General features: G+C 44.7%; 1 protein-coding gene across 8 annotated transcripts in view; it reads left to right on the top strand.

Moving 5' to 3' along the window:
• Positions 1 to 2,798: 2,798 nt before the first annotated feature.
• WDR59 (WD repeat domain 59) overlaps positions 2,799 to 24,903 on the top strand; it is a 108,501-nt gene continuing 86,396 nt past the window's right edge. For 6 of the 8 annotated variants that reach the window (XR_004346778.1, XR_004346779.1, XR_004346780.1 and 3 more), the window contains exons 1-6: positions 2,830 to 2,979; positions 12,066 to 12,115; positions 16,476 to 16,611; positions 20,668 to 20,753; positions 21,854 to 21,934; positions 24,112 to 24,149. Coding sequence is in view for 5 of the 8 variants with exons in the window: in XM_032611871.1 (XP_032467762.1) it covers positions 2,926 to 2,979; positions 12,066 to 12,115; positions 16,476 to 16,611; positions 20,668 to 20,753; positions 21,854 to 21,934; positions 24,112 to 24,149 (445 nt within the window). In the remaining 3 variants the exon portion in view is untranslated. Of the gene's footprint in view, positions 2,980 to 12,065; positions 12,116 to 16,475; positions 16,612 to 20,667; positions 20,754 to 21,853; positions 21,935 to 24,111; positions 24,150 to 24,903 lie in introns of all 8 variants that reach the window. The other 2 variants (XM_032611872.1, XM_032611869.1) reach the window with 2 other exon arrangements.

Below are 24,903 nucleotides of genomic sequence, written 5' to 3'. Positions count from 1 at the left end.
CTGAAAAGACATTGTTTGGTGATAAGGGCCCTGTGGCCTGGTCAGCAAGTTGAGGTCTGCTTGACAAGGGACACCTCAATGGTCTCCAGTCTCTTACTCAGGACATTCATATGCGGATCTCAGGGGAGCACACTAGTGAAGAAGCAAGCAGAGAGCTCTAGACTTAGCTCTGGAATCCTTACTCTTTCGTGGTGACAGCGTGGGTGGGAGATGGAAAGAAGGGCTGAGGAGGCAGTTAGAAAGGGTCTCATGGTCCCTCCCTCAAAAATTCTACCTTGCCTTTTTCACATTCAAGAAACAAGACACTGGGAGAACAGAGAGAACCAAGGATTTGAAACTCAAAGTACTTTCTGTACCTAATAACCATGACAAGCAGATTTTGAGAACTAGACAAAAATGAACTAAAGAGGTGGGAGTGGGGGAGGGTTGCAGAAATGCTCGGGCAGGGGCAGTCCTACTGGTTTTAGTGGGAAAGGAATTACTGAGCTATATATAGACAGAGAGCTTTGAAATCTCTCTCCCTACCTCTATCTCTATCCAAAATAAAACTTCAAAGCCTAAGCAGGACCCTTCCTAAATAGCCCTTTTCAACTTTTCTAGCTGTACTTTTTGTTACATCCTGTCACCTACCCTAAGTTACAGTTGTACCTGACTATTTGCTAACCACTTATTCAGTGGATATTTATTGAGCACCTACTACATCCTAAGCAACAGGCAAATAAATAAGAATATGATGTGTTAAATGAATTTATTCCTATGTGATGGCATAAGCATACGTAGAAACTATTCTTTATCTTTCCGTCTCTGTGCCCTTGAACGTGGCTTGCAGTTTTTCCCCTTCCTGGCCCTCTGAGCTGAGGCCCTTCTCTCTAGAGCAGTCTTTGGCATTTTTGATGGAGAATTGGGAAGAAACTGGAAGGCAGGAAGAAAAGCCAGTGCAGGAGTGTGGAGGCCAGGGCTGGAGGAAATTTTTAAGGGCTGTGTTCTGTGAGTATAATAACTGATAGGTGAATGAGAAAGAAAGCAAGGGATTTTACGGAGAACTATTGGTGATTCTGTATTTCTTTCTGGGTGTAAAGAACTACAAGTAAAGACCATGAATAGTTTTAGCAATTGCTTTTGGTTTCACAGAGAGCATCCTTTGGATGTAGACAGCACTGTGCAGGCATGATATATGCTTTTCGCATTTAATCATTGGACCAATATTCATGGAGTGCCATGTATGTGCGGTCGCCATGCAGGGCTGAACAAAACAGACCTGGTCCCTCTCCTCTTAAAACTTGAAAATATTCAATAAACAAATATTGAGTTACATATTGTGATGTGTATTTTGAAGGAAAGAAAGAAGCACAGTGTCGTGAGTGTTAACTGGGGAACTGCTTTATGTCTTCGGAACACATCATCCTGCTCTTCACACTTTTTGATGCTGAAGTACTTTTTCTGATAGTGGACTCTATCAAAAATCCTAATAATATACTGAAAAGCTCAAATGTCACGGTCTTCAGGATGCTATGTCATGTCTCCCATTTAAGCTGTTCTCTCCTGGCACGTTGCTTTTATAAAACACAACTCTGCTGAGTGTATACCTGTTGTACAGTGACCAACTGTCTCTGTTTGCCCACATTGAGCAGCTTCCTGGCATGAGTTGGTCACCCTAACCTGTTGACAAGTCTGTCTTCCCCACTATATCCAACACTCCAGGAGGGAAAGGAAGCCTTCTTATCTCTATTCATGCAACAACTTGCATGTAGAAATAGAGTTAATATTAACAACAATAATAATAGCTTACACTTGAGTGTTGACTATATTCCAGGCCCTATGCTTGCTTAACTCCTTGCAACAAGCAAACAAACTTCTTCCTTCTATAGAGAAACTGAGGCTAAGCCAGTTAAGCCCAGGATTTGAGAGGCTGGGGCTGAAAAAGAGAACCTCTTAATCACCACTCCCCGTACTAGCACAGCAGTCCTCCAACTTTTTGATCTCAGGTTCTCTTTACACTCCTAAAAATCATTAATAACCCCCCAAAACTTTTGTGTGGGAGATGTCTAGTACATCAGAAATTAAAACTGAGAACTTAAAAAATATATATTTTATTTAAACATCAATGTGCATTCACATCAATAACATATTTTGTAAGTAAAAAATAACTATTTTCCAAAATAATGGTTTTGTGAGAAGAGTGGCAAATCCCTTTAATGTCTGGCTTAACAGAAACCCCCTGGATTTTCACATCTGCTTCCACGTTCAATCTGTTACAAATATGTATCATGTAGCCTCTGGAAAACTCCACTGTACACTGGTGAAAGAAAATGAAAAAGGCAAATAACTTCTTTGTATGACTATGAAAATTGTTTTGCCTTCGGAGACCCCCTGAGTCCTTGGATACTTTGGCAGGCACCGCTGTACTGTATAAAACAATTCACTCTTTCCAATGCCTTTGTGGCAGGCCTCAGGGGAAGAGGTAACCACTGGTTTGCACTAATGTCGGGCTGTGGTTATATACGGCCTGGGCCTTGCGAAGGACACCAGCGAGGAGACAGAGAGGTGCCTCCCTTCGTCCAAACCTTAACCTGCAAGCTCTTCGCGGATTGCCCACAAGTGGCTAGACCTTGGCCTACAATTCCCGGCAGAGCTCGCGGCAGGGGGCGTGTATTCACAGGCGCGAGGAGCGTGGGTGACTCTAGCCGAGTGACGAAGTAAGGGGGCGTGTCTGTTTTGGGGCAGGCGCGGTGCCACAATTGGGTAATCCGGGAAGAGGGGGCGGAGCCAGTGTTTGGGTCAGCCAATGGTTTGCAGTCAGACGGAAGGGGGGGATGGGGCGTGGCTGGACTGGCTCGGGGCTGCGTGGGGCTCACCGAACCCGGGAACGCGGGTGTCGTTGGTGGGAACGCGTAGTCCTGGGACCGCCGAGTCTGGGCGCGGGAGATGGCGGCGCGATGGAGCAGCGAGAACGTGGTGGTGGAGTTCCGCGACTCCCAGGTGAGCTCGGGGCCTAATGGAGCCTTTTAAGCATGCGCCCTTCCTGGTTCCCCTCCCCCACGCTGCCGGGTCATTCTTGAGGGCGGCGGGGCGACCCCCAGTCCGGGCTGGAGAGATGGGCAAGGGAGTGACCCGGACCTGTCAGACCCAAGCGGGTGAGGGGATCCTTGATGACCGTTGCGGGTGTTTGGGGCTGGCATGGGCGGGGTTTCGGGGTTCCCCTCGTGGATACCGGGAGTGGGGTCTCCCTGGGGACATCGAATTGCAGAGATTGCGCGCTAGTGAGCGCTGAGGGGAGGCTTCCCATGACCACGGTGGTGAGCGAGGGGGTTTAGGTACCCCTGCGCCTAGTGACTTTGGGCAAGTCGCAGAACTTATTTGAGCCTCTCAGATGCATGGACTTAACCCTGCCTCACAGGTCTTTGGAGTGGATTCGATAAAAAAAAAACTGCATGCAAAGTGCCTGTTTCGCGCCTAAGCTTTTAAGTGGTTACTGATGCTAGGATAGTGGAAAATACCGTAGGTGAATAGGAGTATGCACTGCATGTATTGCCTGCGTTCGAATCCCGCCTCAGCTCTTAGCCTGTCATCACCCTCTGCGCATGTTTTCTCACCTGTAAGAGGTGCAAATCGTACCTACCTCATAGGGTTGCTGTGAGAATTTTATGAGGTCATACATTTAGAATGTGTGGCACAGTGCTGGACACATAGTAAGCCCAAAAGAACGCTAGTATTTACTAGGAATTTTTACCATTTTTCTATTTCGTTCCTTCCATATGCCGGGCCTTGTGCTAAGTGATCTACATTTCCTTTTTCTAATTCATGAAAGAACCATGCAAGATAAGTAGATTTTTTTTTTTTTTCCCAGCAGGGAAGCTGATCCCCATTTGGCTGATCCCAAGTGACTTGGCCAAGGCCTCCCATTATGGGGTCGCATTGGGATTTGAACCCAGGCATCTGGCCCCAGGGCCTTGTTGTGCTCATTACACTGCTCTGCTTCAGACTGTATGAGCCTGTCGTACAGTCGTTTTACAATAAATATCATGCCCCCCTTTCCCCAGCACCTAGGACACTGTGTTGGTGATTCTCTTCATGTATCGAACACATAATTTATTGAATACCTTCAGTGTGCCAGACTTCCATTCAGTCATTTTTTCAGTAACGGTTTATTGAGCTTTTGACAGGTGCACACTGTACCAGGCACCGTGTTGGTGCGCGGGTGATTTATACTGAAGGGGAATCTGGATTTACGATAAGGGGGTGATGTGGTTTCTTCTTTCTAAAACCTATCCCTTCTTTTGCCGTAAAGATGCATGAGGGGAGAACTTCACACCAATTTGCTCTATGGCTGCCCTTGATACATAGTGCCCATGGAGAATTTGAGCAACCGCATTTGGGTGAAAGGATCCTAAAGCACTTTGCACTGTCAGCATGGTGTCTCTGGGAGGAAGAAATATGCCAGACTCCCAGGGGAAAAGAACCATATTCCTGTTACCCTTTTTGTTAATTGCTTTCACTGGGGACTAAGAAGAGAATCATGTGTCCTACCTCTGAGCTTGCTAATTTGGAAGCTACTAATCTGCAAACCCTTTAATTTTCACAGAAACCCAGGTAGTCTCACCCCTACTTCTCTACACAGATGTAATTGAAAAGACCTGCAGAGAGGGTGTTGACACATATATTAGGATGCTATGAAGTCGTATCAAATAATTAAACCGAAACAGCAGTTGTCATAGTAAGAGAACAAACTAAATTGGGTAATTTAACTGCCTTGTGGGAGTTTCTGTTTTTCTTTCTGATTTTTCTATTCATTTGGAAGGGTGAGTCTTAGTGTGAATTAGCATGGTTTTGTAGTTGATTTTGGTGATCACTGGGAGGGGTGGGGACTCATTTTATTAACTATTTCATTAATGTAGAAAGAAAAAGTTAAAACTCTTCACACCGCCTTTCTGAAAAGGCAGAACAATAAACTTTTCCAAACAGCCCACCACCTTTTTTTTTTTTTTTGGCTGCATTGGGTCTTCGTTGGTGTGACCCCACCACTTTTAAAAATCATTTAAAAAATTTAAAGCTTTTAGGTTTTTCAGAGAAAAACCCCAGTCTGAAAGGTGAAACTTTTTTACATTTTATATGTGTCATTTACTTTATAAAACAGATGTTACTTTCACCGATTAATAGTGAGGAAGCTGTGCTGCTTGGCATCTACTCTGAAGTGGTCCCTGGAATCGATGAGTGTGAACGCTAAGAAAGCTTAGCGATAGTTTTCTAGAGCAACACCATCCACTAGAACTTTCTGAGATGATGGAAATGTGGCTCTTCAACACTTGAAATGGGGTAGTGTGACTGAAACAGTGTTTTGTTTTGTTTTTTTTTTCTGGTACGTGGGCCTCTCACTGTTGTGGCCTCTCCCGTTGCGGAGCACAGGCTCCAGACGCGCAGGCTTAGCGGCCATGGCTCACGGGCCCAGCCGCTCTGTGGCATGTGGGATCTTCCCGGACCGGGGCACGAACCCGTGTCCCCTGTATCGGCAGGCGGACTCTCAACCACTGCGCCACCAGGGAAGCCTAAGACAGTGTATTTTAATTAATTAAAAAATAAATTTATTGTATTTATTTATTTTTGGTTGCGTTGGGTCTTCGTTGCTGCACACGGGCTTTCTCTAGTGGCGAGCGGGGGCTACTCTTCGTTGCGGTGCTCAGGCTTCTCATTGTGGTGGCTTCTCTTTGTTGCAGAGCATGGGCTTTAGGTGTGCAGGCTTCAGTAGTTGTGGCATGCGGGTTCAGTACTTGTGGCTTGCTGGCTCTAGAGCGCAGGCTCAGTAGTTGTGGTGCACGGGCTTAGTTGCTCAGGGGCATGTGGGATCTTCCTGGACCAGGGCTGGAACCCGTGTCCCCTGCATTGGCAGGTGGATTCTTAACCACTGCGCCACCAGGGACGTGGGATCTTTGTTGAAGCAGGCGGGATCTTTTGTTGCCGTGCGTGGGCTCTTCATTGTGGTGTGCGGGCTCCTCTCTAGTTGTGGCATGCAGGCTCCTCTCTAGTTGTGGCGCGCAGGCTCCTTTCTAGTTGTGGCGTGTGTGTTTTCTCTTTAGTTGTGGTGCGCAGGCTCCAGAGCGCATGGGCTCTGTAGTTTGCAGCACGTGGTCTCTCTAGTTGAGGCTCCCAGGCTCAGTAGTTGTGGCACGCAGGCTTAGTTGCCCCGCGGCATGTGAGATCTTCGCTCCCTGACCAAGGATCGAACGCATGTCCCCTGCGTTGGAGGGTAGATTCTCTACCACTGGACCACCTGGGAAGTCCCAGCACAAGATATCTTAACATTTGTATGTGTCCTTTTCAATTTCTTTCGTTAATGTTTTATAGTTTTCAGTATACATGTCTTTCACCTCCTTGGTTAAATTTATTTCTAGGTTGTAAATGGGATTGTTTGATGCAATTGTAAATGGGATTGTTTTCTTTATATCTTGTCCTGATGATGTATTAGTGTATATTAGTGTATAGAAATGCTACAGATTTTTGTGTATTAATTTTGTATCCCACAACTTTATTTAATTAGTTTATTAGTTCTAACAGGTTTTTGATGGAGTCTTTAGAGTTTTCTGTATTTAATGTCGTGTCTTCTGCAAATGGTGACAGTTTTACTTCTTCCATTCAAATTTTGATACCTTTTATTTCTTTTTCTTGCCTAATTTGCTCTGGCTAGGACTTCCAATACTGTGTTGAATAGATGTGACAAGAGTGGGCATCCTTGTCTTGTTCCTGATCTTAGAAGAAAGGCTTTCAGTTTTTCACTGTTGAGTATGATGTTAGCTGTGGGCTTGTCATATATGGACTTTATTATGTTGAGGTACGTTCCCTCTATATTTACTTTGTTGAGAGTGTTTATCATAAATGGACGTTGAATTTTGTCAAATGCTTTTTCTGCATCTATTGAGATGTTCACATGATTTTTATTCTTCATTTTGTTAACGTGGTGTATCACATTGACTGATTTGTGGTTATTGAATCATCCTTGCATCCAAGGAATAAGTCACACTATGATCCTTTTAATGTCTTGTTGAATTCAGTTTGCTAATATTTTGTTGAGGATTTTTGCATCTGTGTTCATCAGGGATATTGGCCTGTAATTTTCTTTTCTTGTGATGTCCTTATCTGGTTTTGGTATCAGGGTAATACTGACTTCATAAAATGAGTTTGGAAGAGTTCCCTGCTCTTACGGTTTTTGGAAAAGTTTGAGAAGGTTTGGTATTAAGTCTTCTTTGGATGTTTTGTAGAATTCACCAGTGAAGCTCTCTGGTCCTGGACTTTAGTTTGTTAGCAGGTTTTTGATTACTGATTCAGTCTTTTTTTTTTTTTTTTTGCAGTACGTGGGCCTCTCACTGCTGTGGCCTCTCCCGTTGCGGAGCACAGGCTCCGGACGTGCAGGCTCAGCGGCCATGGCTTACGGGCCCAGCCACTTTGCGGCATGTGGGATCTTCCTGGACCGGGGCACAAACTCGTGTCCCCTGCATCAGCAGGTGGACTCCCAGCCACTGCGCCACCAGGGAAGCCCTGATTCAGTCTTTTTAATAGTAATCAGTCTGTTCAGCTTTTCTGTTTCATCATGATTCAATCTTAGTAGATTGTAAGTTTCTAGGAATTTACCCGTTGCTTTTAGGTTGTCCAGTTTGTTGGTATATAATAGTTCATAGTAGTCTCTTATGATGCTTTGTATTTCTGTGGTATCAGTTGTAATATGTCCTCTTTCATTGCTGATTTTATTTCAGCCCTCTCCCGATTTTTCTTGGTGAGGCTAGCCATAAGCTTGTCAATTTTGTTTATCTTTTCAAGGAACCAGCTCTTAGTTTCATTGATCTTCTCTATTGTCTTTTTTTTTTTTTTGGCTGCTCCATGTGGCATGCGGAACTTCCCTGACCAGAGATCGAACCCATGCCCCCTGCATTGAGAGTGTGGAGTCTTAACCACTGGACCGCCAGGGAAGTCCCTGTTATTTTCTTTCATTCTACTAACTTTGGGCTTCTTTTGTTCTTTTTCTAGTTCCTTGAGGTGTAAAGTTAGATTGTTTATTTGAGACTTTTCTTGTTTTTTGAGATAGACATTTATTGCTATGAACTTCCCTCTTAGAACTGCTTTTGCTGCATCCCACAATTTTTTGTTTGTTGTATTTCCATTTTTCTTTGTCTCAAGGTATTTTTAAAATTTCTTTTTATTTCTTCTTTGACCCATTTGTTGTTCAGTAGCATGTTGTTTAATTTCTACATATTTGTGAATTTTCTGCCAGTTTTGTTTGAGTAATTAATTTCTCATTTTATACCATTGTGGTTAGAAAAGACGCTTGATATGATTTCAGTCCTCTTAAATTTATTAAGACTTGTTTTGTGGCCTAACATATGATCTATCCTGGAAAATTTTTCATGCACACTTCAGAAGAATGTGTATTCTGTTGCTTTTTTTTTTTTAATTTTATGTTTGGCTGTGTCTGGTCTTAGGTGTGGCATGCAGGATCTTTTGTTGTGGTGCACGGTCTTCTTCTCTAATTGCAGCACATGGGCTTCTCTCTAGTTGTGGTGCAGAGGCTTAGTTGCCCTGTGGCCTGTAGGATCTTAGTTCCCTGACTAGGGATCAAACCTGCGTCTCCTGCATTGGAAGGCGGATTCTTAACCACTGGACCACCAGGGAAGTCCCTGTTCTGTTGCTTTTGGATGGAATATTTTAGATATAACTGTTATGTCTATCTGACCAAATGTGTTGTTTAAGGCTGATGTTTCCTTATTGACTTTCTATCTGGATGATCCATCCATTGAGGCAAGTTGGGCATTAAAATTCTCTAATATTATATTGTTGTCTGTTTCTTCTCTTAGGCCTGCTAATACGTGCTTTATATATTTAGGGGCTCCTATATTTAGTGCATAAATGTTTATAAACATTATATCCTCTTGTTGGATTAACCCCTTTATCATTATGTAACACCTATCTTTTTTTTGTATTTATTTACTTATTTGTTTATTTATTTTAACATCTTTATTGGAGTATAATTGCTTTACAGTGTTGTGTTAGTTTCTGCTGTATAACCAAGTGAATCAGCTATATGTATACATATATCCCCATATCCCCTCCCTCTTGCATCTTCCTCCCACCCTCCCTAACCCACCCCTCTAGGTGGTCACAAAGCCCCGAGCTGACCTCCCTGTGCCATGCAGTTGCTTCCCACTAGCCATCTATTTTACATTTGGTAGTGTAACACCTGTCTTTGTCTCTGCTAACAGTCTTTGTTTTAACGTCTATTCTGTCTGATAGAAGTATAGCTACTCCAGCTTTCTTCTGGTTTCCATTTGCATAGAATATCTTTTTCCATTCCTTCACTTTCAGTCTGTATGTCCTTCCATCTAGAGCGAGTATCCTGTAGGCAGCATATAGATGGATCCTGCTTTTTTTATCCATTCAGTCACTCTTTGTGTTTTGATTGGAGAATTTAGTCCTTTTACATTTGAAGTAATTATTGATAGGTTTCCCCTGTTAATAACATTTTACACTAGTATGGTACATTTTCTACAGTTAATGAATCAATATTGATATATTAACCAAAATGCATATTTAACTCAGATATCCTTACTTTTTACCTAATGTCTTTTTTCTGTTCTGGGATTCCATCCAGGATACATTATATTTAGTTGTCATGTCTCCTCAGACAGATGTCTCCTCTGCCCCTTGCATTGAGAGCATGGAGTCTAACCACTGGACCACCAGGGAAGTCCCAGATTTTTTTTTTTTTTTTTTGCAGTATGCGGGCCTCTCACTGCTGTGGCCTCTCCCGTTGCGGAGCACAGGCTCCGGACGCGCAGGCTCAGCCGCCATGGCTCACGGGCCTAGCCGCTCCACGGCATGTGGGATCCTCCCGGACCGGGGCACGAACCCATGTCCCCTGCATCGGCAGGCGGACTCTCAACCACTGCGCCACCAGGGAAGCCCTTTTTTTTTTTTTAAAAAAAAACCACTACACTTTCCTTCTTTAAAAAAAAAAAAATTGTTTATTTATTTTGGCTGCGTTGGGTCTTCATTGCTGCGCACAGGCTTTCTCTAGTTGGGGCGAGTGGGGACTACTCTTCATTGCAGTGCGCGGGCTTCTCATTTCTGTGGCTTCTCTTGTTGCGGAGCACAGGCTCTAGGTGCGCGGGTTTCAGTAGTTGTGGCACGTGGGCTTAGTAATTGTGGCTTGCGGGCTCTAGAGCTCAGGCTCAGTAGTTGTGGCGCACGGGCTTAATTGCTCCGCGGCATGTGGGATCTTCTTGGACGGGGGCTCAAACCCGTGTCCCCTACACTGGCAGGCAGATTCTTAACCACTGCGCCACCAAGGAAGCCCAGGAAGAGAGGTCTGAAGTGATCTTTAATGTCATGCTCAGGCTGTGGGGAACCACTAAGGGAGTGTGAGCAAGCAAGCAGCATGGCCAGAGGTATGTCCTGCAACAGCCCTGAGGGTGGAGGGAGCAAGGCTGGTGACAGGCGGGAGGACCGACAAAGGCCTGAGCTGAGGCAGAGACAGGAAGAAATGGATGGATTAGGAACAGACTTTCCTAGCTGTTCCTTCAAGTGTCCAAAGCTAGGAAGAGTCCAGGAGGCAGTCATGTCACGAAGCCAGTGGTTTTAAGGAGGGAGTGATCATGAGTTCTGATGCTGCCACAGGATCAAGTAAAACAGCCAGTAAACAGCCAACAGTGTAGGAGACCAGTGACAACCTGTGCTGGACCATTTTTTATTGTTGTCCACCAGAGAGATGGTAGAAGAGGGTTCTGAATCCAGTCTGACATAAAGCCCATGCACATCCTTTCTGCTGCACCAGATGAACTGTGTTTTATGTCTGCAGAAATGCCATGTAGAAACTTTCTTCCTTTTGATGCAACGCAGTCACCTAGATTAGTGAGAATGTGTATGTACACCAAGGGCCAGAATCTTGGGGCCACCTTAGGATTCTTGCTACCACACACACTCTAGAAAGATGGTACCGTCCCTGGTTGGAGGTACCATCTTGCCCTCTTTCATACCCTTAATGTATACATTACACAGAAGAGTTCTGGAAATGGCATCTCATTTCACTGCCTGCTTTTCCAGCTGGGCTATTCTCTGCTCATGACTCTAGTGGAATGAAGGATGCATAATAATCCCTTTTCAGCCTCCAGTGAAAGCACTCTGGCTTCTTGTCCCTAATGTTACCTGTGACGTGTTTCTTGAGGGTGTACAAGTGAGAAACCCATTAATAAGACCAGCGAGAGTGAGGAAGAGAATTTCCGTTTACCATTTGTGATGTGTGAGTGTAGCAGAATGTACAAAATGCATTCTCTCTTGATAGACTCTTGGAAAGAACTTAGAGCATTTAATAACCGAACAATGGCACAAACTGTTTCAGATAATGCCCTGAGAATACAGCAGGACTTGAACTTGTCCAAATAAGAGAATTTAGGGCTATAACTCCCATGATTAAAATTAGCCTCACGCTCCAGCCTGAATGTAGATTTGTTTGGTTCGGTGTGGTCTTTGGGAAATTGGACATCAGATCCTGAAAAGATGGTGATCCCTAGGAACTGGGAGACCTGGGAAATGGAAGGCAGTAAAAGGTGCTGGAAATCTCAGATTAAATGGGAACTGGGCATCTCAATGACAAGAATGTGACCGTGGATTCAGCAGAGGTGGTGTTTGAATATTACCAATTGCCATTCGGCTTGGAGGAGGAGTCCATGCCCTTTGGGAAGGCATGGATAGTGTGTGTATGTGTGTATATGTGTGTGTATGTGTGTGTGTGCGTGTGTGTGTGTGTGTGAGAGAGAGAGAGAGAGAGAGAGAGAGAAAGATGTCCCAGGTTAGATTGTGTGTAGCCCTGGTCTCAGGGGGAACAGACAACTGCTGCCCTATTGTGGAAGGTGAATGTGAGATTTGAATGAGAATTAGAAGGGGGTTAAGGTATCCACTGTAGAGAACTGCCAGCCGGGGACTGCCTGGGCCATGGGAAGAGGAAGACCCACAGGTGTCTACCTGCCTGTCTTCTCTAACCTGAGCTGGCTTTGCTGGCAGAACTGAATCTGTGTTCTCTCTCACAGGCAACTGCAATGTCTGTGGACTGTCTGGGGCAGCATGCAGTGCTTTCCGGGTAAGTGAGCTTACAGCGTTCGTCTGCCACTATTTCTGGGAACAAATTGCAAATCAAGAGGTTTCTGGGAAATTGGAAAATACTTTCTTATTTAAGGATTACAGTCATAGGGTTTAGTTCTGCTGTCCTAGTGACCTCAGTGGTAGTTGTGGGGATTATTTGCAGTTTATTTTTTTCTCTGCCCTAACAGGTGAGCAGTAAAATTCCTTTGAAATGTTAGTGACTGGTAGCTTGGTCTTGAAATTGCCATTTTCTGTTTAGTGCATGGACTCTTCAGAAGGATGTTGTCTGGTACGGTCTAACAGGTAGCTAGTTCCTAGGATTGAGAGGATCTGGGTTACAGTTTGGCCATTGATTATGAGCCCCTGGACATTTATTCATTTGGCCTCCCTTGACTTTGGTTTTCTCATGAAGCAATTCGATTTCATCATGAAGAAGTTGAACTACATAATTTCTGTAGTGTCTTCTGGTTCAAAATTAAGATTCTGGCAATTAAGGTCCCTGCATTTGCTAATCATCCTAACATTGTACCAGTATGATAACATTTAATGGTCAGAGTCCCTTTCCTTTCATGTTGCTCTAGATTACTACCTCTCAGATTTAGCTATATGTTCATTAACTTAGTTGTTTATGAACCCATTTATAAAATGAAGTGTTTTCTATTCATTATTTTATTTTGAAATCATGTTTTAAATTACTTTTAAATAAAACCATAGCAAACATTAATTCAGAAGGATATACCATGGAAAATAAGTTTCCCTCCTACCTCTGACTCCACTCCCCAGAGACAGTTATTGATACCATTTTCTTGTGTCACCCTGAATGCATAGATAGGAAAAATTGGTATGTCTCTTTTCTGCCCCAGCCAAACTCACTTTTTTAAAAAATAGCTTTATCGAGATATAATTCACATACCATGCAATTCACCCTTTAAAAAAAATTATTTATTTTACTTATTTTTGGCTGCATTGGGTCTTCATTGCTGTGCGTGGGCTTTCCCTAGGTGAGGCAAGCAGGGGCTACTCTTCCTTGGGGTGCGCAGGCTTCTCATTGTCATGGCTTCACTTGTTGCACAGCATGGGTTCTAGAGCGCAGGCTCAGTAGTTGTGGCCCACGGGCTTAGTTGCTTCACAGCATATGGGTCTTAACGGGCCAGCGATCGAACCCGTGTCCCCTGCATTGGCAGGTGGATTCTTAACCACTGCACCACCAGGGAAGCCCCCCACCTCACCTTTTTCCCCACCCTGATCTCACTCACCAGAGGCAACCAGTTAAGACTCTTTAGCTATTTATTTTGGATTGCTTCTATTTTTCCAAGTGGTATACTACATACACTGCTGTATCTTGATTTATCCATCACAGTCAAATTGACTTCTTACAGTAGGTGATGAATATTTAGCACTTTTACTTCGGTTGTGAGTTCCCTTATATATATATACCTGGCCTTCCCCCTCCTTCCAATGTAGTCATGTAACAATTGTTGGGTTAAATCAGTATTTGGGGTTCTTTTTCTCAGAGTTATTGTCAAGAGGTCCTATGCCATTCTGATTCTGGACTCTGTATGTGACCTATTTTTTCTCTTTGGAGAAATCCTATCTTTATCCTTAGTGTTATCTTTACCTCTTGTGTGTGTGAAATTTTCACTGTTACCGCTTTGGTATGTGTCTTTTTTCATTCATTGTGCTGGGCACTTAGAGGGACCCTCCTCCCATTTTTGACATTATTACCTGTTTTATCTAAACAAATTAGAAAAATAACATATACTTGGCATTATGTAGCCATATTAACGACCCATAAAATACTTTCAGGTGCCCTGGAATAACTGTATCTCAAACGTTAGATTTCTCAGTATTGACTGATGTGGATATTGTCATTTGTAGCATTCTAGGAGAACACGGGATTATATAACTGGAAATCATGCAAGTGTTCTTGTTCTGATGTGTTCTTAGACATGCATACGTCCATGTTATTTTTCAACACGATCTTGAAGTTCACCATTTCATTTTCTTATATTGAACTTTAAAATATGTGTAGTAAGGTGTATGCTTAAGTGAACAGCTCAAATAAATTTACAAATATATACACCCATATGGTCACCATTCAGATTAAAATAACAAGTAATTTTTAGCACCTGGGACGGCCCTTTCAGTCTGGAAATCTGTGTCTTTTAGTTTGGAGAAATTTTCCTGCATTATGTCTTTGATAATTTTCCTCATTCTTTGTGGAGCTTCTCTTAATGCATGTTGGATATCCTGTATGGATTCTCTTCTGAACTTTTGGTCTTTTTGTCTTTCTGTTTTGCATTCCGGGAGTTTTCTTCAACTTTAACTTCCAACCCTTCTGTCAGGTTTTAAAATTTCAACTATAATTTTGTTTCCAAGAGCTCTTGTTCTCTGTTCTTTAAATTGTCTTCTTTCATGTCTCTGAGAATATTAATTCTAGGTTTTCTTCTTTCCTCTGTGCCGCCCATTTCCTTTTTTTCCTTTTGGCTGTGTTGGTCTCTGTCTTTCAAGTTTCCTGCTGTGACTGATGCTCATGGACTCTCTGTTAATATTAAAGAGTGAGTGGAATCTCTGTTTACGTGTGCAATGGTGGGATCCTCTGTAGGGAGATCAGGGGGGAACTAGGCCCTTTTGTTGGAGGGTGCCCAGATGTCATCATCTCCAGGGCTTTATTGTTGTTTTTGTTTTGTTCACTTTCGTTCTTTCTTGGGCTGCACACTTCCTCCTGAGAAGAATCCGCTTGTCATTAGTCACCATCTGAAGACTAAAAGCCATGCGTTGTGAGTTCTGAGTAGGGGAAGAGGCCTGAGCATCTCACCCTCCACTTCCTGCCCTGTTTTGAGCACAGCAACTCTCGCTCACCCCCTGCTGTGCCTCTTGTCCCAGGCCCAGGGCTCCTCTGAGGTAGTTTCTCTTCCTCTCCAGCTCCTGCGGGCCTGGATTCCACAGTGTGAACCAGCTCGCTCTGCAGGCACTTGGGTGCTGGTTGTTTTTCCTCTAGATCAGTTACCATTTTTCTGTCGGCTTTCCGTTTCCTCTCTCATTTTCTTTGTGGGTTTCCGTCTTTTATGTTTTCACTCTTATTCTAGTGGGTCTTCAGTGGGGGATGAAGACAAACATGTTATGTCCAATCAGGCATGTTTATCCTGAAGTGCCCACCTTCTGCTGTTCTGCATTTGCCCTGTACTGTCTCTGATTTCCCCTGCTGAAAAACACACCATATATATAGTGCTTGGCCTTTGCCCTGTTTTCATTCTAATGGGAAATGCCGGCCTGCCTGCCATAGGATCAGATGATTCCTTAGGAAGAGGTCAGAGTTTCTAGGTCTTTGTACTATACCAACTTTCTCAGAAGACCCAGAAATTCTCTTAATTTGTGTCTTACCTGTGATTCCTTTCTCTCTTAATCCATCCCTCCTAGGGTTTCTGCTAGAGTTCTACATGCCATTTTAACTTTCTACTCCCTGTCTGTTCTGAGCGGGGACAATTAATCTTTTTCTTCATTATCGAGCCCACCTGTCCTTGCCGACTCCTGGGGGCTTGGAGCGCTCCCCAACAAAGAACCGCTGATGGCTGCTGAAGAGGTTAATACACATACCGAGGATTTTTTTCTTAAAACAGAAGGAAAATAGGTGAACAAAGGACATCACCGTTTTCAGATCCTTTATATTGATTGGCATCTTGAACATTATTGGCACTTATTATTATTTTCATTATTATTATTTTTTGGTTATTGTTTCCCCTTCTGATAGTGTTAATTTAGTTCCCATCACCAAGTAGTCAACTTGCACGGGAATTTGAGATCTTCTCAAATTATTTAGCTAAGTGATAAGCGAGGTGTTTAATTTTACACACGTTTATTGCACGCAAAGCACTGTGCCTAGTGATGAGGGACATACAAAGATATTCAAGACATGCTCCATACCCCAAACACTCAGTTGGTTTGGGACAGGAACCTTTACGTTAGCAGTTCTGCTACAGAGATAAGTGCTGTGCTGTAGTCCAAATGCAGAGTGTGTCATGGGAGTCGTGTGGAAGCAGCTATGATCCTAACTGGGGGATTGGAAAAGCCTGGGAGAGGGCTGGGCTGGAGCTGAATCTGGTGAAGGAGGTCAGACTTCCATGGATATGGGAGGGAGGACCATCTCTAGAGACAGATCTCACAGGGAGTATGGCTCCCGCTTGCCCAGCAGCCACGAGTTACTCTTGTCACTTGTATGCCTTTCGGAGTCGATAAACGTCATGTACATCTGGGGATTTTTTGAGCACTGCTTGCGAACCGTATGTCATTCCAAATGTGCTTTTCTATCTTAGTGCTAATGCTGTTCTGTTTTCATAATGTTGATGTTGTTTTCCTAGCCGCCGATTCCTATACATCGTCAGTCTAGATGCCCCCTTCGAAGGTCACCGAAAAATCTCACGCCAGAGCAAGTGGGACATTGGAGCCGTACAGTGGAATCCTCATGACAGCTTTGCGCACTATTTTGCAGCCTCGGTGAGCTCATTCAAGGAATACAGGAAAAGGCTTTTATTTTTTTATTTTTATAAATTTATTTATTTATTTATGGCTGTGTTGGGTCTTCATTGCTGCATGCGGGCTTTCTCTAGTTGTGGCGAGTGGGAGCCACTCTTTGTTGCGGTGCGCGGGCTTCTCATTGTGGTAACTTGTTGCGGAGCATGGGCTTTAGCTGCATGGGCTTCAGTAGTTGTGGCGCATGGGCTCAGCAGTTGTGGCTTACAAGCTCTAGAGCGCAGGCTCAGTAGTTGTGGTGCACGGGCTTAGTTGCTCCGCGGCATATGGGATCTTGCTGGACCAGGGCTCGAACCCATGTCCCCTGCATTGGCAGGCAGATTCTTAACCACTGCGCCACCAGGGAAGCCTGGAAAAGTCTTTTAAATGTGATCTAGGCTGGTAGGTCTGTGTTCTATGTAGAGAAGAGGACATAATCGTCATTTCTCAGGCGGCAAAGAGGGGTTGCATGGTTCTAAAAGGAAGATGGAGGCAATTACAGATTTAAATGTATATGAAAAGAATTGGGGGTACCATCGGTAATTCTAAGAATTGAATCCAGATTTGGAAAGGGAAACAGGTGGATACCTCTATGTCTGTGTGTGATAAGAACCCGTTTTCTGCATGAATGTAACTAGCCAGTGACTGAAAGAGGTTCTAAGGAAGGACCTGGTGAGCTGGTCTGGGGGGGCGACTGTCATTGCTTTCAGAGGGATCAGAAGATTCCATACACCCTTCCACTCAAAGGAAGGGATTCTTTTTTGATTGAATCCTGTTTATATGTGAATTCTTCCAGGGAAAAGATGCATATGTTTCATTAGGTTTTCCAAGGGGTTCACAATTGAAAAAATATCTGGGCTTAGATCATCTCTGGTATCCCTTGCCTGATTCTTTATCAGTGTTCTGTTCTCCTAGGACAATTAGAGACCTAAACCTCTGGCTCCTTTTGCACTGGGCCGGGAGGGCAGTATTTGAAGGAGCCCTTCTCATCCTCCAGGGAATATGACCATTCGCAGTGCTGTCTGGGTCTGTTCTTGTCGGAATGACAGTCTGTGAGAGGAAAGCATCTCACAAAAGAAAGAAGAGCAATGCTGTCAGCTTTAGAAGGAACAAAAAGCTGCTGTTCCCCGTCATTTCCAAAATAGAATCTGACTGTCTGCCTTGAACCAGGGACAATGACTAAAGTGGACCTGATCCCTGGGACTGTTGACAGGTCAGGCCAGATCATTCTTCGTGGTGGGCGCTGTCCTGTGCTTTGTAGGAAATTGGCAGCATCCCTGGCCCCTCGCCCACTAGATGCCAGTAGCATCCTCCCCCACCCCCATCGTGACAGCCAAAAATGTCTCTAGGCATTGTCAGGTGTCCCCTGGGAAGCAAAATCTCCCCTGATTGGGAAGCACAGATTTAGGCTGACCCTTCAGTACTAGGCCCAAGTGTATTAATACTGCATGTGTTTGAGAGTGGCAAGAAAGAGCCTTATTTATTTATTTTTTTCAGACAATCATTTAAAGTGAACAATTCAGTATCATTTACTACATTCACAGTGTTATGTAACTGCCACCTTTATCTAGTTCCCAAACATTTCCATCACTCCAAAGGAAACCCCCTTACCATTAAGCAGTAATTCCCCCACCCCCAGCCCCTGGCCACCTGCAGTCTGTGTTCCATCTCTGGATTTAGCCATTCTGGATATTTCATATAAATGCGGTCGTACTATACATGACCTTTTGTGTCTGGCTTCTTTATCCACGTCAGAGCATGTATCAGTACTTTACTCCTTTTTATGGCTGAATAATATTCCATCATAGGGATACATCACATTTTGTCTGTTCATCCACTGATGGACATTTGGGCTGGCTGTTATAAATAGTGCCGAGAAGAACATGTACGTGCATGTACTTTTTTTTTAAAAATAAATTTATCTATTTATTTAATTTATTTTGGCTGTGTTGGGTCTTCGTTGCTGCGCGCGGGCTTTCTCCAGTTGCAGCAAGCGGGGGCTACTCTTTGTTGCAGTGTGCGGGCTTCTCGTTGCAGTGGCTTCTCTCGTTGCGGAGCACCGGCTCTAGGTGCGCAGGCTTCAGTAGTTGTGGCTCGCGAGCTGTAGAGCACAGGCTCAGGAGTTGTGGTACACGGGTTTAGTTGCTCCACGGCATGTGGGATCTTCCCGGGCCAGGGCTCGCACCTGTGTCGCCTGAATTGGCAGGCAGATTCTTAACCACTGCGCCACCAGGGAAGCCCTGTACATGTACTTTTTTGGGTACTCATTTTCACTTCTTTTGGGTATATTCCTAGGAGTGATTGAAAGGCTATGTGAAGTCTGTGTTTTACTTTTTGAGGAACCATCAAACTGTTTTCTACAATGCACAAGACCGTTTTGCAGTCCCATCAGCAATGCATCAGCATTGCATAGCAATGCACAATCCAGCCTCACCAAAATTTATTTCCTGTTTTTGTTTTTGTAATTTAAAAATTCTAGCCATCTTAGTGGGTATAAAGTGGTATCTCACTGTGGTTTTGATTTGCATTTCCCTAGTGACTAATGATGTTGAACATCCCTTCACGTGCTGGCTGGCCATTTGTATATCATTTTTTGGAGATATGTTTATTCAAGTCCTTTGCCGATTTTTGAATTGGGTTGTTTGTCTTTTTGCTGTTGAGTTATAAGAGTTCTTTATGTATTCCTGATTACTAGACTCATATCAGGGACATGATTTGCAAATATTTTCTCCAATTCTGTAGATTGTCTTTTTACTTTCTTGATAATGTCTTTTGATACATGAAAGTTTTAATTTTGATGAAGTTCAATTTACTGATTTTTTTTTTCCCTTCATTGCTCTTGGTTGGAAGGCAAGCATTTTCAGTAGAAAGAGCTTTGGAGTTAGGCAAATCTGAGGTCAAGTCCCAGTTTCAACACTCACTGTTTTATCTTGAGCGCCCATCCAACTTTTGGAGCCTCAGTTGCCTCACCTGTGATGTGGGTGATGCCACCCAGTGTGCAGTGTGATGGGAAAGAGCAGAGGGCAGGTTTCTTAAGGTTCCTAGTGCATAAACTGACACTAGCAGACCCTGGAAATGGCTAGGAATGTTATTATAAGATGGGGGGGGCTTCCCTGGTGGCACAGTGGTTGAGAGTCCGCCTGCCGATGCAGGGGACGTGGGTTCGTGCCCTGGTCCGGGAAGATCCCACATGCCGCGGAGCAGCTGGGCCCGTGAGCCATGGCTGCTGAACCTGCGCGTCTGGAGCCTGTGCTCCGCAACGGGAGAGGCTACAACGGTGAGAGGCCCGCGTACCGCAAAAAAAAAGATGAGGGGGTGCTTTTCTTTACACTCCTATTCCCATTGGAAGCTATTTTGAATCCTTACCTTTTGACAGGAACCTTACCTATTTAGAATTGGAAACTGGCATTTCTGCATAAAAATCTCAGAGCTGTATACAACTATCTGTCTCTGAGCTAAAATGAAAATCCATCATATACATATATATATATATATCAGTTCAGAAATTATTAAATAGCCTACTAATAGTATTTAGTCTATTAGTAATCTTTATCCATTTTCAGTGTGTTTCATGAACTCATGATATTTAGGGAGCATTTGCTGGCTTGTTTCTTTAAGAGAAATGTAGTTTGATTGAAGCTTTGTTTTTCTTCCTTTTCCTTATTGTAATTGTGGTTTCTTCTGGCCCATTTTCCGTGTCTTTCTGCTTAACCCTTAAAGAAGTTCATATTTCAAGGAGTCTTCTATAATTTTGCCTTCTAGGACACCCTTTTAGTGGTGATTCTGTTTTCTTTCTCATGCATGTGTTTTTTCAAAGTGTGGTAGGTGGACTCCGGGCATTTGATGGTGGGAAGGGTGAGCTGAGAACATGGAGTGTGACAGCAGCTGGGGAGATGGGTGTGTGACCGTTAGGGCAGGGAGGATATTCCTCTGATGGTTGGGGGCGGCTCCATAACCCATAGCTCACGTGCTTACGAGTGTGTCTGTAGCCTTAGTTCAGCCATAACTGTTCAAGATGGGTTTCCCCTTGTCTCTTTTCAGAGCAACCAACGTGTCGACCTTTATAAGTGGAAAGACGGCAGTGGGGAAGTCAGCACGACCTTACAAGGCCACACTCGTGTCATCAGGTAGGCACAGCCCTCCACTGCTCCCTGGCCTGTCTCACTTTGTCACAGTCCCTCGGGAAGTGAAACAAAGACACCGTCCCCCTCCAGGCTTGACCCTCTGTGTTGCATTGGCCCCAGGTGGCTGCTGCATCCTTAGCAGTCCTGAAGTGATGGTCTTTGCAGCGAGGAACAACCAGTGTTTAGGAGCCAGCATCCCTGTAGCTGTTAACCCCGATCCCAGGAGACACTTAGGTACAGCCTGGTCCAGGATAAAGGGTTAGAGCTGTTTGCTGTAGGAGGGAGATGAACTTACGCCCACAGAATCCCCCAGCTCATGGTCGGCGGTGCCCCGGAGCACAGAGACCTTGGGGGCCAGCCCTTTGCTCTCTGTCCAGCCACAGTGGGGCACCACGTGGAGCTCCTGCATCATAGTCCGTTACCCAGATGCCCAGTTGCTTCCCACTCGTGGCCTTCCAGCTGGCTTCTGGAATGTTCCTGGATCCATCCTTCTGTGGGTGGGGAAAACTTCTTGTGAGAAGTAGCAGCAGGAAGTGTGGGAGTGGTGAAGCTGACGTGGGAGGTGATGGGAAAGGCCAGAACCCCCGGCCTGTGTTAACTGTTTGTGTAGCAAGTGCCTTTCAAGGAGTGAGGACGTGGGTGGGGAGGACCAGAGCCCTGCTTGCCCTCCTTGAAAGCTGTGAGGCAACACGGCAGTTTGCCAGTGCTTTAAAGATGTTGGGTTTACTCAAGGTACCTGTGGTTGAGTCTGATTTAAAAAACGATGTCAACAATTACGTGGGTTTTTTTCTTTGTTTTGTCTTAGTTTGCGTACATGCACATATGTGCGCTTTTGTGTGTGTGTGTCTTTTAAGTTGAAATGCTCCGTTTCTTTTGGTTTGGGGGAGCAGGTGGTAACCAGGGAAGGACCTGAAAGTTTCCTTCAGAGCTTGGTTAAGTCTTCTTTCCCAAAGAACTTTGGAGATTCCCAGCCTAAACCATGTTCAGGGGCCCATTAACAGTGACTTTCTGAAGCCACTAGAAATGAAATCTGCGAATGCTTTGGAAATGGACTCTGAATTTTTTCTCTTCGTTGTTGTCCTGTTTATTCCTTGTGTTTCCAGTGACTTGGACTGGGCAGTGTTTGAGCCAGATCTCCTGGTCACCAGCTCTGTGGACACCTACATCTACATTTGGGATATCAAGTAAGAACCGTTAAGAGGCATAACCACTTGGCTGTGGGATGATCTGGGACCTTTGTTTTAGAGATCGGGTATCTTAATTTGGTTTTCCCTAGATGCAGACCCTGAGACGAGGAGACATTGCAGATACGTTGTTTAGGAGGGGACAGAACTGCTATTGGGGGTGGGAAGAGAGACAGGATCGGGAAGGCCACACAGAGAGGGCACATCATCTACTTGGGTGAACAGGTGGAGCTTGGTCTTACTGGGAACACTAGGGGCTGGTGTACCACTCCCTCCTCAGAGGTGTTCCCCTCCGAGGGCTGAGGAAGCGGGGGCGCCATCCACTGTCAGTCATTGGTTGAAGGTTCTCCCTGGGGGCCTCAGCTCCCTGGCACTTCAGGCCCGTCACAGAGGTTTGCAAAACGGGCTTCAGCAGCCAGGGAAATCCCGTTGTCAGAGAACCACAGGTTCTGGCATTTGGAAGTCAGGCTGGAGTTTCCTGAAGTGGCAGGTGACGGTGGGGGCGTTCTGATGGGTACAGACACACACGTGCTGCGGCGAGCAGTGCTCCAGGACAGCTGCTTTGCTCTTGGTGACGCTTCACTTCCCCTCTGGAAAGGGGGCTGAGAGCCACCTCGTAGAGCAACTCTCCGTGGAGCAGAGTGGAGGAGCGCCCAGCCCAGGGCCTGGCGCGTCCTAAGTTCTTAATAAACATCCATTCCCGTTTCTCTTTGTAAAGCAGATTCCTTTCCCCGTAACCATTAACTAGAGGGCCTGTGGCCTGTGGAGTCCCCAGAAAGGACACCCTCTCCCCAGCCAGGCCACTCTGCTCCCAAATGGCGGTGACTTTGTGATGCTTTACACTGAAAGGTAAACTGTAGGCAGAGGACAAGCCAGATATTGAGGTTTGACTGACCAGACAGACCAGGGAAAGGGATCCTCAGGGAGTAAGGATGCACACAGCTGACTTCACCTGCATCCCATGCAGGTTAGCGCTTCCAAGGTGACAGGTCTAAGGGCAGCGCCAGAGGAGGGAGAAGGAGCAGAAAATCCAGGGGAAGTGGAAGAAAGGGGCTCTTAACGAGCAAACTGCCCCCTGGGAGCTCTGGGGCAAGCATCCCTCATTTACATGAAACAGTTGTTTTCATAATTTAAAGACTGAAAGACACTTGAACTGACTTCCCTTCTCAGGTCTTCTGAACAGTAAGCCAGGGCTGCAGATTTGCCTTGTCTGGCCCTCCTAGCTCTAGGGGGCTGCCCAGTTCTGTCATTTTGACCATTCGTGGTGAACGGTTGAGTCTCCCATTGTATCCAGGAGTAGTTTTAAAAAAAAATAAAATCGTGATAAAAGCCATAAAGCAAAATTTACCATCTTAATCATTTTTAAGAGTGCGGTTCAGTAGCGTTAAGTATATTCACATCGTTGTGCAACAAAGCTCCAGAACTTTTTCATCGTGCAGAACTGAAAATCTGTACCCATTAACCAACTCCCCGTTTCCCCCTCCTTTCAGTCCCTGGCAGCCACCACTCTACTTTCTGTCTCTGTGAATTTGACGACTCTAGGTACCACATGTAAGTGGAATCATACAGTGTTTGTCCTTTTGTGACTGACTTAAGTCACTTAGTATAATATCCTCAGGGTGCATCCATGTTGTAGCTCGTGGCAGTATTGCTTTCCTTTTTAAGGTCTAATAACAATCCATTGTATGTAGGGACAGTAGTGTATTTATCCGTTCATCAGTCGTGGACACTTAGGTTGCTTCTACCTCTTGGCTGTTGGGAACACCCAGAGTAGTTTTCCAGTCCACCTTGGCAGTGCTGTTGGTTCTTGCAGAATTACACCTCCACGACTGTCCCGTTGTTCCACAGGAGAAATGACACCAGGAAGGGGTTCCCTTGGCTCCCTCCACCCCCGCATCAGAGTCACCCAGGCCACGCCAGGTCATGTAATTTGTTCTCTGTGGATACAACTGTATAATTGGAAATTCAGACTTAGCCTCAGCTGAAGAGGCTGAGAAAGTTCATCTCCCTGGAGGGAGACAGGCTTCTCTTTACACTACTTTTTAAGGTCCTCACATTCTCACTGAAGTCTAAGAACCCACTGGAAGGAAAGTGAAGAAATGCGAGCAGCGGGAGAAAGGCACCAGGTGGATGGGGGCAGGTGAACGGGCTTTTGACTTCTGACTCTTATGTTTCAGAGATACACGGAAGCCGACCGTTGCGCTGTCTGCTGTAGGTGAGTGGACGCCCCCCCACCGGCGGCCTGCATTCCCTTCCTTCCACTGCTTCGCTCCCACTGACTCCCCGTCCCCCATGCCCCGGGCTCTGTCCACGGTCGCGTGGACCTATAAGGTCCACGTCACAGGGCCCTTCTGCTCCTCTCAGAAGTTAGAGTCAGGACTGTAGAATGTGGTCAGGAACTTATTTCAAAATTGAAGGGCGGGAGCCACATTGGTTTGTTTTTAAACTTTTTCTTGTGGAAACTTTCAAAAGTGTATAAAACTAGAAGAGGATGAATTGCCTTGTGTTCGTCATCCAGCTTGAACGTTGTCGACAAACAGACAATCTTATTTCCTCTTTCACCCGCTAGCCCACCCACCCCTACCCCTATCCCCTTTGGGATTATTTTGAAGCAAATCCCAGGTGTCATATCATTTCATCAACAAATATTTCAGTAAGTATTTTTAATAAGAGAAGAATCCTTTTAAAAAAAACATAACCACAATACTATTAGCATACCTAAAAATATTAACAGTAGCTCTTTAATGTCATCAAATATTTAAGCAGTATTCAGATTTCCCCAGTAGTCTCAGTAGTTTTGTTTTTTGTTCTCTTTTTACAAATTATTTGAATCAGTCCAAATAAAGTCCGTATTTATAAGTGGTTGATATATTTCTCATCTCTTTCAGTTGGTAGGTTTCTCCTCCCTTCCCTTTTTTGGTTTGTTTGTTTGTTTTTCCTTCCCTGCAGTTTCTTTACTGAAGAAACTG

This window comes from Phocoena sinus, chromosome 19 (genome assembly GCF_008692025.1).
Source record: "Phocoena sinus isolate mPhoSin1 chromosome 19, mPhoSin1.pri, whole genome shotgun sequence".
Taxonomy (NCBI): domain Eukaryota; kingdom Metazoa; phylum Chordata; class Mammalia; order Artiodactyla; family Phocoenidae; genus Phocoena; species Phocoena sinus.
This window is presented reverse-complemented; position numbering and strand designations above follow the sequence as displayed.